General features: G+C 36.6%; 1 protein-coding gene across 10 annotated transcripts in view; it reads left to right on the top strand.

The window, feature by feature from the left end:
• TNS3 (tensin 3) overlaps positions 1-12,943 on the top strand; it is a 238,425-nt gene that overhangs the window by 122,343 nt on the left and 103,139 nt on the right. For all 10 annotated transcript variants that reach the window (XM_075083811.1, XM_075083812.1, XM_075083809.1 and 7 more), the window contains 5 exons: positions 2,876-2,926; positions 4,111-4,233; positions 5,806-5,870; positions 8,835-8,918; positions 12,273-12,385. In XM_075083811.1, the coding sequence (XP_074939912.1) occupies positions 2,876-2,926; positions 4,111-4,233; positions 5,806-5,870; positions 8,835-8,918; positions 12,273-12,385 (436 nt within the window). The remainder of the gene's footprint in view (positions 1-2,875; positions 2,927-4,110; positions 4,234-5,805; positions 5,871-8,834; positions 8,919-12,272; positions 12,386-12,943) is intronic.

The following is a 12,943-nucleotide window of genomic DNA, read 5'->3' as shown; positions in this document are numbered from 1 at the left end:
CAAATCCGCTGCTACAACTTATAAAAAGATTTCAGTGGCTACACTGTAGTCTTAGCACATACATAGTTGTTCCTAGGTTAGACTAATATAACTGCGGTGCATTTTCTTGGTCTTGCATATGTAAATGATATGGTAATACTTGTGTGTTGCTGATGCTTTACTAGTTGGAACTATTTGTTAATTTTAGCTTAATTCATGTTTTGGCCACCTTCTGATTTGCCTTGCTCTTGACTCAACATAAGGCTATGACTGTTTTCAGCAAGCAAGTTTGGTCCCACCAGGTAGAAGAGTTTTGCTTGCCTGCTCTCCCAGTCTTTTAATGAAACGGGCTGTAGGCTGGTGAATTGTTCCCCAGTCAGTACGTTGTATCATATGACCACAGCACACCTTTTACTTTCCAAAATTGAGAGCTACATGCCATTTATCTCTGTTCTTTGGCATGAGATTTTTGTATTTCTGGCCATCTGATCAAGGAGCAGACCAAATATGAGAACCTTTAGTACTTCATAAAGGTCTCTTCTCCTTATTTTTGTTCTGTGGTGTTGCTGAGTGTTCAGCAGAGTGAGAGAATATCTTAACAGTACAAGTTACTTCCCAGTTCATGATTAAATCATATGGGAAGGGAGAAGGGGATGTTTCCTCTCTGCTGTGTGTAAGGAGGAAGGGTTTCTTTTTCCCTACTTGTTTTATCTTACTTCATTTTTAGTCTTTACATAAGTTCCTAAAATTTAGGGCAAAATCATTTAAGTTACATAGAACTAAAGGCTAATGCTCCTCTTTCTGGTACCAAAATAAAAGAAAGTAGACCTAGGATATGCCAAAAAGGGGCTAAAAAGGATGCAGTTAATCTTCTACTGGCATCTATTGATAGCATATCCTTCTCTTCAAAGACTTGTGACCTTGTGTTTTGTTGTATGTGAAAAGTTGGTTCTTCTACCTTCTGGTCTCTGTTATCTGCTGATAGGACTGCTGGAGTATCTCAGTTTGATCTCTACTCTATAGGTTGATAGGGACTCGGGTACAGCTGCATCTTTGAGTTTGCATCTGATCCAACAGTGACAAATACCCATCATAAACAGGGCTGAATCCTGACGCACTGGAATTTTAAACTGATCTTACATATAAACCCAAGGAAAAAGAGGAATTTAAAAAGTTCTTACCAAATAGTACTTTTTACTGTGGAAAATTTTAAGTAATTGATCTCTTAACATAGCTTTAACACTAATTTTAAGAATTCTGTACAGAGAAATATGACTCTCCACTACATTGTTTTGCAAATATTGAGACTGATGGAAAATTACAGAAATTTTTGAGTCATTTGTATACAACACTTCTGTTTTCATTCCTGTTAAATTACAGTTGGTATTTCTGGAAGGATAATTATAGTCTTGTAAATGTTGATACATCTTTCTGATCCAAAAGAATATAGACAGTGCGCATATGAATTTTTGATTGCCATTTAGCTCTTCAGCAGTAATCTGTTTAAAATGCAAGCAATATATTGGAATAAAGACCATGTTCCTCATCATATAAAGATGTTTTATGCTTTCTTTTGGGGTTTGAGGTCAGTGAAAGTGGTGTATACCCGTTATGATTATTATAATGTGTGATTCGAGAACCTTATGCAGCTTAAAATAGAAGCTGTTTTCATGGGCACCTTGTTAATTTGGGGGTTTCTCCTTTCTCTGCAAGAATTTCTAGTTCAAAAAGCTTACTAATTCCTGAAGATAGTATAATATGTTCCTGATTCCACTGTGTCCATGATGGGGTTCCACATTCAGCTTATTTAAGTACCAAATCAGTGAGCAGCAGACACCACCTTCTAGACTGAAATGATGTAGCTTCTTTAGCCTGTTTAGTTCTCGGCTTCTTTGCTGAGACTCCTGATGAGAGTGCTGGTTAACACCAAACAGGATGATAGACTTCAGAACAGCATTCTTAAATTGTCCTTGGGTAGTAGTAAAGTGTATAATGGACTTATCTCTCATGTTTACTATTTCTTGTATTTATGGTCTGTTTATCCCATTCTGGCAGCGTAATGAGACTTTTAATTATTATGAATATCATATACCCTTAACTCATTGTGATGTGAACTAGCCACACTATGAAAGAGAATCTGCCTCAGTAGCATTGTTTCAGTTGTTGAGTATTGACATTTCAGCTCTTTGTTGCTTATTTAAAGTGCTTCCTATTGAAAGAGTCAGATTTAAAGTACTTCCTAATGAAATGAGTTGATATTGACTTAAAGTACTTCCTAATGAGTCAGATACACTTGTATACATTGCTATATTTGTATTTTCCTTTACGTTCATTTACAGTCTGTCTCTTTAACTGTCCCTTATTAAGGACTAGGTGTATGATAACTTAGTCTAATGGGTTAACAGGAGAGTTGGGAGATGTCATAGTTTAAGCTATAGTTAAATAGCTATGCCGTATCTTCCCTGTGAAGTTTTGATAGACCAATAGTTTCTTGCCAGGCACTCAAATTCAAATATTTAAGACTGTATTACCCCCTCAGACTTTCCTGTGTTAATTCTTATGCTGTGCAGTTATTCTGCATGGTGCCCAGGTCTCTTGGTGTACCTCTAACTAAAATAAAGCCATGTGAAATAAATAAAATGTAGCAGAACTTTAATTGTCCTTTTTCAAAATGTGCATTCAGTTTCATCGTTAGTTTCATTCTGTAATAACTGAATATCTAAAATGTTTTTGCTAGTACTACCTGACTTGAGATGTTTAGTTTAGTAAAACAGTAGGCAAATCTGAAGCCTTACCACTGCAGTTTCTTGTAAATAGCTGTACTTGAAACACATGATAATTACTACATAAATTATGAAGTCCTGATGGTTGATATTTTTTCTTTCTTTCTGAACAGGTGTTAAACCTCTCTGAAAAGAGATATGACCTTGCCAAGCTTAATCCAAAGGTATTTGTTGTTTTCCATAACATACCTCCCTTTCTAGTGTTAAATACAACTTAAATGTCCTGATAAGCCCTGAAGCTATGCAAGCATTGATGTACAGAGTAAGAGAACAACGTTTGGAAGATGATAAAAACCTCACATGCATCCCTTTCTATTTTTTCCCAAGTTCTGTTTTTTGTCTGTTAGGTCTGTGCTTTACATAGCCATTCCTGTTGTTTTCTTAGACACAGCCCGTCGTGACTACTGAAAAATTCCTATTTAGTGATATAAATTTTACTCCAAGTATACTTCCTTTGTACAGTCACAGAATAGTAGGGGTTATACACTGTAATGTTCAGTCTGATAGCTGAGGCTAGTGACCTCGGTTCAGATATAGTCTTCTCTCTTGTACTTTCTTTTCATAGTTGCTTCTCTGCACAATAGAGTTATAAGGAAGGGAGCTATTGATGCCTGTCTTTTTTTCCTCCTCACCAATCGTTGTATTTGATTGTTGTAAAAAAAAAAATTATATGCAGGTACTCTTCAGCAGCTATTATAAGCCCAGAGTAGCACAGATGTATATTTACAGGGATATATACTACCTGAGAAAGATATTAAAAGAACTCTTAATTTTGACCTTTTGAATGCTTTATTGATCATGAAGGATTTAAGTTGTTCAGGGTTACTGGTTTTGTTAGAGTTAAATATGCATATAATAATAACAGATTGAGTGAACAGTATTATGTAGTGACTAAAGTTGAATAGAAAATATGGAAAAAAATTGAGATGTCAAATCTGTTGCACGTGAAGGAAATAAATGGCATATTAAATAAAAACAATCACAAAATACTGGACCAGGCCAGTTAACATTCTTTGTTCTAATTTTGACCTTACTGTTACAAAATACCTGAATTTCTAAATGAAAATTCTTTAAGAAATCAAGATCTTAAGAAATGTTGTCAGTTGTGAACAGTTGGTGGGTTTTGGGGTGAGTTTTTTGTTTGCTTGTTCATTTTTATAAAAGTACTTCTATCTTAAAAAGCCCATTTTTGCCCTTAAAAGACCTATAAGCATATTTTAGTTACACCATGATATTCGAACGACATGATTTTCTGGGGTTGGAAAAAATGTGGAGACTCTTCAGCACTACTTAACATGAAGTATTAGGGTCAAGGTGTCTCTTGCGAATGTTACTTGTTTAATTGCAGATTATGGATGTGGGGTGGCCTGATCTCCATGCTCCGCCTCTTGATAAAGTGTGCACCATCTGCAAGGCTATGGAGTCATGGCTGAACAATGATCCTCAACATGTGGTGGTGATCCATTGCAGAGTAAGTGAGCTTTGTGTATACACATTGCTTATCAGTTTGTATTAATTTTCAAAAACCTTATCCTTTATTATTACTTATTTTAAAAAATAAGAAGTTTGATCTGTTTTCAGTGTTGGAAACAACATGCCAAAGCTTTAGCTGATTTAAGTAAAGTTAAATCCACTGACCTTGCATGCTTGTTATACATTGCTTTTTAAGATAACTAAGGTTCTAGCCTCTGCTCCGGGTATAGCATGCAGTGATGTTAGTTTGTTTCCTTCAAAGGTCAGTGCTACTTCTGTGAGTGTATTTAGAAGTTTGAGGTTTTTCCAACCCAACAGCAAACTCTTTAGAAGCTTTTCATGTTCTGTGACATGTGTGGATTTTGTTGTGGGATAAGAATAAGCAATGTATCATAGCTTATCCCCTTAGACTGTCGTATGGTTGTAGGAAATGAGGGCATTAAGTACCTCCTTGTACTTCTGACAGGTTCTAACTGCCAGCATCATTGCAGTGCCTTACAGCAAACATTGTGCAGTGTTACTTCATCTCCTTTCTTGCTCACAATGAAGAGAAATAAAGAGAAGCCTTTATTAAATACAGATAACTTGAAATCAACACTGCATTGGTAGCTGTGCTGGTGATAATCGTGGCAAATCTGTCTCTGTATCACTGGCAGATGTTACTCTGAACAGAATGAGGGGATAATGGGACCAAAACTTCTCTTCACGTCGGGTTGTATAGTCCCCAGTTGTGAATCGCTTGTGGGCAGAATGCCGTGATTGCACAAAACGCTATTGAATTCTGACTAGCTGCAGGACTGCAGCCAGGAGAATGGCCCTTACATGGGACAAAAGAAAAGGGGGCAAAGTATTCCTAGGTATTTTATACAAAAATTTGTAATGCATATTGTTGATTAATGCCTTTTGGTAATGGCTTTACAGTTTCCAACAACAAAGGTAGACATAGCTACTTTTGTATCAGCTAAGAGACTGAAATGATTTTGAAATATGTGAGAATTACTGCTTGGTAACTTGTACTAAGTTTGTAATGTAAATTAATAAGATTTTGGAACATTTTCTTAAATTATCTGTAGAAAAATAAGTAGTAGTTGTTATAAATCTCAGGTGCTGGGGAGGTAAAAATGCCCAAACCTGTCAGAAACTCATATGCTTTCCAAAACAGGTATTTTATAGCATTTCATGCCAGAAATTACAACATTGTCTAGACTTGTCTTGAATGCTCTCTGGAAAAAGTAATGTAAATTTAGAATAGTTGACACAATGTTTCTATTACTGGTGAAGTTCTTTTTGCTTTGTTTGTTTGTTTTTAATAATTTCCTCTCAGTCACTGAGACTGGGATGGCATGTGCATAGAAACCCTACTGGTTTTTATGTCACTTGTCAGCCAGCTTGCATAGACAGACAAGCTGCTGCCCATCATTACCACCTTTTCCACAACACAGGAGATGCATGAACAAAAGGACTCTCTGAATCTCCCGTCTTAAAGTTTTGTTTAGTATGGGTGTTAAATAAAATAATGCTCAATAATGTAATAAATTAAAAGTTATCATTCCCCTTTTTCTTGATACAGGGAGGAAAAGGAAGGATAGGCGTAGTCATATCATCATATATGCACTTCACCAATGTTTCTGCAAGGTAAGTTGTGAATAAAGCATTTTGTGTGTGTTTACATCAGAAAAAGATGCCTCTTAATTGTAGTACTGTGTGTCAGCTTACTGTTTGTCAGTTAAGGTTTGTCAAGTTTTCTTCTCAGAGTCTTGGAGCATGTCAAAACAGCCTGCTTTCATGGCAAAGTTTTTTTGTCCTGCTTTCAGCAGGAGGTTGGACTAGGTGACACCCAAAGGTTCCTTCTAATCTGAGATATGCAGTGATTCTGCGGGAAAAATCTCTAAAGGGTCTTCTGAGATGAATGAAGAAATGTACAAGAAACCATTTTTATGTAATGATACCATCTTTATTCTATTAAACTCATCTATTTGCCACATCCATCAAATTGCCTCCTCATTGAATCAATGAGGAAATTTTGTGAAGTACTTAAGGAAAACAGCTACTAGAATCTGGAGTCAGTATTTTAATAGGGAATTCCTAGACATTGATGAAAGTGCAGAATGCAGTTTAAGAAATGACGTAGACTTTATCTTGCAGTCAGTTCAAACAATAGGTGTCTGATTACTTGGTTTTAATTGTTTCTTTTAGAGTGTTCGAATTATGAAACTGACAATTTATGTCAACAAAGATAAAATTTGATAAATGTTCTCAAAAGGATTAAATGTGTTTTGCTTTGGGTTCTTTAGATGGTTTTAATCAAATTTTTTCCCCTTGGTCTCTTTTATATATACATATATAAATGCATTCAAATAAAAATGCACTGTAAAGGCCATGGTTAAATCAAATTTGGTTCTAAATTCACACCAGTCTGTCATTAATAGATTTGATGCAGTACTGTACTGAATGAAGTCCTGGATCACTATAGGCTCATGGCAAATTACTAACGATTTCAGTAAAGCCAACATCTCAGAAAACGATCTGTGTCCACTCTGGTAAGCCTGATCAACAGGTAATTGTAGACTAAGAATTATACACGCCAATATGTGCTGAAAATAAATAAATAAATATCTTTGAGTAGTAATTGGGACAGTGGTTGCAACAATATTATAATATTTTGTTGAGAAGTATTGTGAATGACAAAATATGTCAAGTGGAGATAGTACTGCGTTGTGATCTCAGTGTTGCCATATTGTGTTATCCCTAAAGGTGGTACCTGGCTATAAATACATTTTAGTAATGCCATAACAGAACAACATCTGGATGTGATTGTAGGTGTTGTCTTTTACCCCAAAGAAACTCAGGATTTCACCAGCGAGGCTACAGTCAGTTTAGAAGCCTTCGTGTAAATTTCTGGATATCTGTCAGCTCCTATCCAAAACTTAAATTTTCTGTGTAAGAATGAGGTTGAGGAAATTTTCTGGCTCGGATTTGTATATCCCTGGCTTTATCAAGACTCTTCTTCAAAAGGTACATGGCAATGTCACAGAGGCAGAAACTACTGCAGCTGCTGTTGAGGGCGCCAGCTTCTGTGTCAGAAATGATACTCGGAAGACTTTGAGGATGTTCACGCTAAATAAAGTTCACAATTGTCTGCATGCACATGCAAAAAAAATGTAGGCTTAGTGAAAAAGCGTTATGATGCAAATCCTTTTTGGTTATATGTTACAAATATCTGATTTTCTCAATTAGGAAGGAATAATGTGCTGTTAAATTTTATGAGGGCAAACAGAGCTTTTTGTAACAGTTGGTAAACTCTGTTATAACAAGTAAATACTAGAAGTCTTTGGCCAGTTAAGAGTGGTTCGACTAAATTCTGGGTGGTAGTGGGGTTGAAGATGTACGATGGGGTGGGTAAAGAAGAGAGTTTTTGGGTCAAGGATATTCTAAGCACACGCTATGTAATCTGTGACATCCATGAAGAAAAGGCATGGCTTTACAGCCTGAGCCAGCACCCCATCAAGACAATTGGTGTCTTCTGATTAATTTTTGGAAAAGGTATAAATTCCATTTTTAGCCTCATAGACATATGTGTACTTTGCACAGGTTTTTTTTCCTTAGAACTGATTTAGGTTGAATTAGATGCAGAATTTAAAATTTGATATTCCAGAGTCTGTTTTGAAACTTCTGCTTTTTTCACGTCCTGATGTTATTTAACACCATCCGCTGCATCTGTTAAGAGATACATTGTTTTTATCTGGTATAGATACAACAGAATCAGCATAGCATGTTGTTTGGCATATGCGATTAACTGCATTCTTACTGATTTTTGGCACTTCTATTTCTTTTTTCTGTACCCTCTTGCCTTCCTCACACAGATGCAGAAGACCCCCATCACAGCCATTCCGGGTAGAGAACAGAAGAAATTGTATTTTTCTGAATATGTTGCTCCTTAATTGTGCGTTTGAAGAGTCTGTGGTTGTCTGATGCAAAACATTTCTTTTTCAAAGATTGACACTGTTATTTTAAACGTTCTTTCCCTTGGTAGCTCAGGGCACAGGAAACAAAGACTGAATTAATTATCTGACTGCTTAAGTGGTACTCCGGCCCGGCATCCATTGCACCTCATGTACTGTACTACAGTCAGAGCTAGGCAGTGGTTTTCATCTCTGTAATGTTGCTGCATCTTTTTTAAAAAGAGAATAAACTTATATTTCGCAGAGAGCGCTCCCCAGTGCCACACTCAGGAAATTATGGCAAGTATCCTTCTTTTGCAGCCTAAGTTGCTTGGCTTTGCTGAAGTTCATTGCATTATGACTTCAATATATTCATATTGGAAATATGCAGTCCAGTTAATTGAATAAGGGAGTAGGTGCTTTGCCTCAGGAAGGAAACTGCCTTAAGGTGTGGAATGAGAAGGTGCCAGTGGAAAAAACATTCTTGTCTGACCTGTAAGTGCCAGAATTGCTAGTCAGGTCCTTCTTCCTTTTCTTTTTCCTTTCTTTCCTTTGTTTTCCTTCCAAATATTTTGGCATATTTCAATCAGTAACCTGCTGAATTTCCAAGATAACCCCAAACTGGAATAACATGGTATCTGTGTCTCTGTTTTGACAGCGCTGATCAGGCTCTAGACAGATTTGCTATGAAGAAATTCTTTGATGATAAAGTTGCAGCTTTAATGCAGCCATCCCAAAGAAGGTATTTAATTTGTTTCTAATTCATACCAATAAGAAATGTCATCGCTATCTTCTGCCCCCATCCCTTACTCCCTCCCCTGCTATGTGAAGCCTATTTCCACAAGATCCTCCAGTGATTCCTGAATTCTCAGCCGTTTATCTTATATTAATATTCCTTGATTGATGAGATCTCCTCTTCAGTTCCTGCACGTAGCCCAAGATAGATAAAACCTTTTGTACCACACTGTTATCTACATGTGTTCTTACTGCATTGTTTATTAACAAAAAGAGATGTCACAATCTATTTCTTGATTGCTCCAAGATAATAATAAACTCATTTTTCTGTGGCATAAATGATGTGTATGGAATGTGTGTTGATTAGTGTGCAATAAAGATCTCATTACCACTTGTTTGGAGGATCTGCAGATTATGCATCTGCCCCATGTCCATACTGGTAAATGTCAAAGCATGTGTTATTCCTTCTGTCTATCTGGATGTATTGCGTTTTCAGCCTGTCTGCGTGAATAAAGTTGAGTTAGGACTTAAAGCAAGCAGTTTGGTAAGTGAATAGTTCTGGGGTTTGCTGTTTACTTCATTTTGACAAGAGGTAATGAAGGATTCAGTACCAAAAGAGATTGATATCCATCAGACAAGTCATTGTGGGGTAGGTGAATCTTCTTTTAGAAACTTAAAATATCAACTGGATTTGATTTAGTAATTACATTTGATTTTGTTCTTACTCAGCATCTATACAGTAGTTCTTTTTAGAAATTATTTAAAGGATAAAGCTTTGCTAGTAATTAAACTAGAAAAGTAAGTAGTAACAGTGAGCAGAAGGCATTTGGTTCTGTTAATCTCTAAATAAGAAAAACTTTTCCGTTACTTCTTGAACCCATTTGGTGACCTGCACAGCTCTTTTTAGCTTGGAAAATAGTAACACAGCCTTCTATTGCACTTGAAATAAACTTATCATAACTAGAAGTTTACTGGCCTCTTCTCCACCCCCACACCCCCAGTTGTATGCCTGCATATATGTGTATTGCATTTTAATAATAAGGATTTGAGTGTGGTGCCTACCAGATAGAGAACTGTGAACTGTAGGAGGAAAGGAAGAAAAGGAAATAGATGTTCTTAATATTCCTATCAAGAAGCCTTATGTAGCAGGCATATTTCCGTGACAGTCAGGAACCGTTACAGCTGCCTGTGTGAATTGTGCATCAGGGCAGTTTTTACAACCATGTTGACAGGAAGGTACAGTAGCTACTAACTCAGGTGATTTGAATGCAAGCCCGAAAGCTAGAGATTAAATAGGTGAAATGGTCTTACCTAGCTTTCGTACCCTCTTCAAGGACACTTGCTTAATTCTTTGGTGGGGTGGGGAGGGGGGAAGTCTCAGAGAGACTCAGTTCACCTCCTGACTGATGGAATTAGCATCTTTGCTCAGCAGTATGGAACTTGAGCTGCCCTTACTGTCTTCCAGACTCATGCGCACACAGGTAATTTGGAGTGTCACTCCTCATGAGAACAGAGGAGGTTCTCCAAACCATTTGTCAGGACCATTTTCCTCCTGAACCTGGCCTTTCTTACCTTTGCCTGGCACGGCAGTGGCTACTAATCCTATTGCAGAGAAAGGAAAGCCAACTCTGTAATATTTGTGGTAATTTTAAATGCTTTTTTTGATCCCATTATGATCAGCTAGTGGCCTGAATCACCTTTTTAGTGAGCTTTTTGTCTGAAACTGTTCTTGGATAATTAATTAGCAATGTCTAGCAATGTCCGTGTTAAAATCTAGTCGATATATAAACAAGTATAATTTAGGTAAATATCAAAATGATAAAATTTGGAAATACACCCGTTATTTGTCTTTTGAAACTTTTTCTCCACTAAGTTTTGTCCAGAAAAAAAGTAAAATTGCAGCCATCAAGTGCATCAGTCCTAAAAATAGTACTTAGCTTTTCCCCACTGCTAGTTGAATGCTGTAGCAGTGGCTAGAAAAGCAACTATTCTAAATCCATTCTGGCAATACTTAAAATGGATACTTACTCTCAGATAAGCAGTTGAAGGTTTGCCTGAATAATAAGTGCAGATACAGACCCTTCATATTTAAAAACTTCTCATAAACCTTCAGGATAAATCTTTAAACATCCTTCTCGAAAATAAGCCAAGTGCCTATGAGCCTCATAAATGCACCGTCTTGAGAAAGGTGTTAAAAAACTCAGTCAAGATTTTTGAATAATTAAAAACAGGTAGTGGAAGAGAGAAAATGTTCAGAGTGAGAGGTCACTGACAATGTTTTACCACACTGTTTTGTCACGTAGGTATGAAAGTTTGTAAATTTGCACGTTTGACGTATCAGGTATTTTCAGAAAGAATGAAGTAGGAAATAAAAAAATCAAAGTTGTCTTTTCTTAATATTCGCAACAAAGTGAGCTTTTCTAGCTGTCTATAAAGTGAAAACTATTTTAAACCACCATAACCCCCATTGTGGGGTAGTAAAGTTGTCATTGTTGGGCAGGGTATCTTTAGTTGTGGTGTTACTAGGAGCATGCAGTAAGGAATCAGTTAAGATCTCTGTGTAAAGGACGAAAAAGAGGTGATTTTCTTATTTTTCTGCACATTTCCTGAGAGTGAAGTTAAATGAAGGTGATGTCATGGGCATGGAAGAGAAAGGACTTCAAAGCCAGCAGAAAAAGGAGACTAATTTTCCTTGGTTATTTAAGGAGATAGGAGGAATTTGTTTAACACACTGCAGTGGTGTTCAATTGCAAGTACTTGCTTGTGAGCTTGTGACCAAACCAGGTATTAAATAGCAGAAATACAATAATTTTCACATTACTATGGGAGTTTTCCTCTGTTTGGAGCTGAATGATATAACTTCTCATTATGAAGATATTATTTGCCTGCATTGGCCTTAATGCTAAGATTTCTGACAGGGGCACTTCTTGCTCTTATCTTAATGAAGTGTGCTTCAGTGTAAATGGAGTGGGACCCTTGTCATGCTGTTGTGAAAGCTAACTGAGACCTTCAGCTGCAACTAGAAGTGTATATCAAAATGATTGACTTTACTATCTCTGCTAGTTCCTTTCTTATTTAGAGTAGTGATGTAAATAACTAAAATGAAGACATCATCAATGTAACATTGATGTTACATTGATGGCAATGTTACATCCCTGGCAATGTAACAGCCAGGGATTTTAAAAAGTAGTAAAGTGTCTTTTCATGCTATTTTGTGAAGATTATCCTTTTCGAGTATTGTGTAATGTCACAATGCTATTCACCACCCATGGCCTAGAAATATTAATGTGTAAAGAATGTATTTCCCTAATATGGTTGCATTAGTGTTTATATTTTATTCAGATAAATTTTGTATTTTTAGATATGTGCAATTCTTAAGTGGCCTTCTATCTGGATCTGTGAAAATGAATGCAACCCCTCTTTTCCTGCACTATGTTATCCTTCATGGCATCCCAAGCTTCGATGCTGGAGGAGGTAAACTACCTAACTTTTCCTTTCCAAGTGTAGACTCAAAGTCTTGTTTCATTTTGGAGCTTTCTAGAAAGCCCACATGAATCTCAGAGTAGAGTTGATACTCCTTGGTTCCAGTCCAAATATTCCCAGTAAAAGAACCAGGAGAAAAAAAATATCCTAAGAGGAAAAATTACAGCAGGTGAAATAAAATTCTTGTCTCTTGTTAAATGAATAGCTGATGCTATTCGTGTCGGTCTAGTTTCTGAACAGTTGTGATCCCAGTCCCTGCAAAAAAGCTGAGAACCTAGTCAGATTTCATGGTCATTTCCTCCTTGTTCAGGAAATAAACATAATCATAAATATAATCTCTTTTCTGTTTTGAGATTGGCTTTTCTGTAGAAAATCCATTTGCATATGGTGTGCTTCTCAGGTGGCCTGCCATAATAAGTGGCTTTAAATGCTAAAGCAAGATATTCTGCCAGAGCATAGTAAAGGAGTATAACTCTGTCTTTTTATCATCCAAGAGTTAAATAGCACCTGTCTTTTGAAACGTCATCAGCATGAATTTGAAACGCTCCA

Source organism: Phalacrocorax aristotelis, chromosome 2 (genome assembly GCF_949628215.1).
Source record: "Phalacrocorax aristotelis chromosome 2, bGulAri2.1, whole genome shotgun sequence".
In the NCBI taxonomy this organism is placed as follows: Eukaryota; Metazoa; Chordata; class Aves; order Suliformes; family Phalacrocoracidae; genus Phalacrocorax; species Phalacrocorax aristotelis.
The sequence above is the reverse complement of the archived record's forward strand: the minus strand, read 5'-3'. Positions and strand labels throughout refer to the sequence as shown.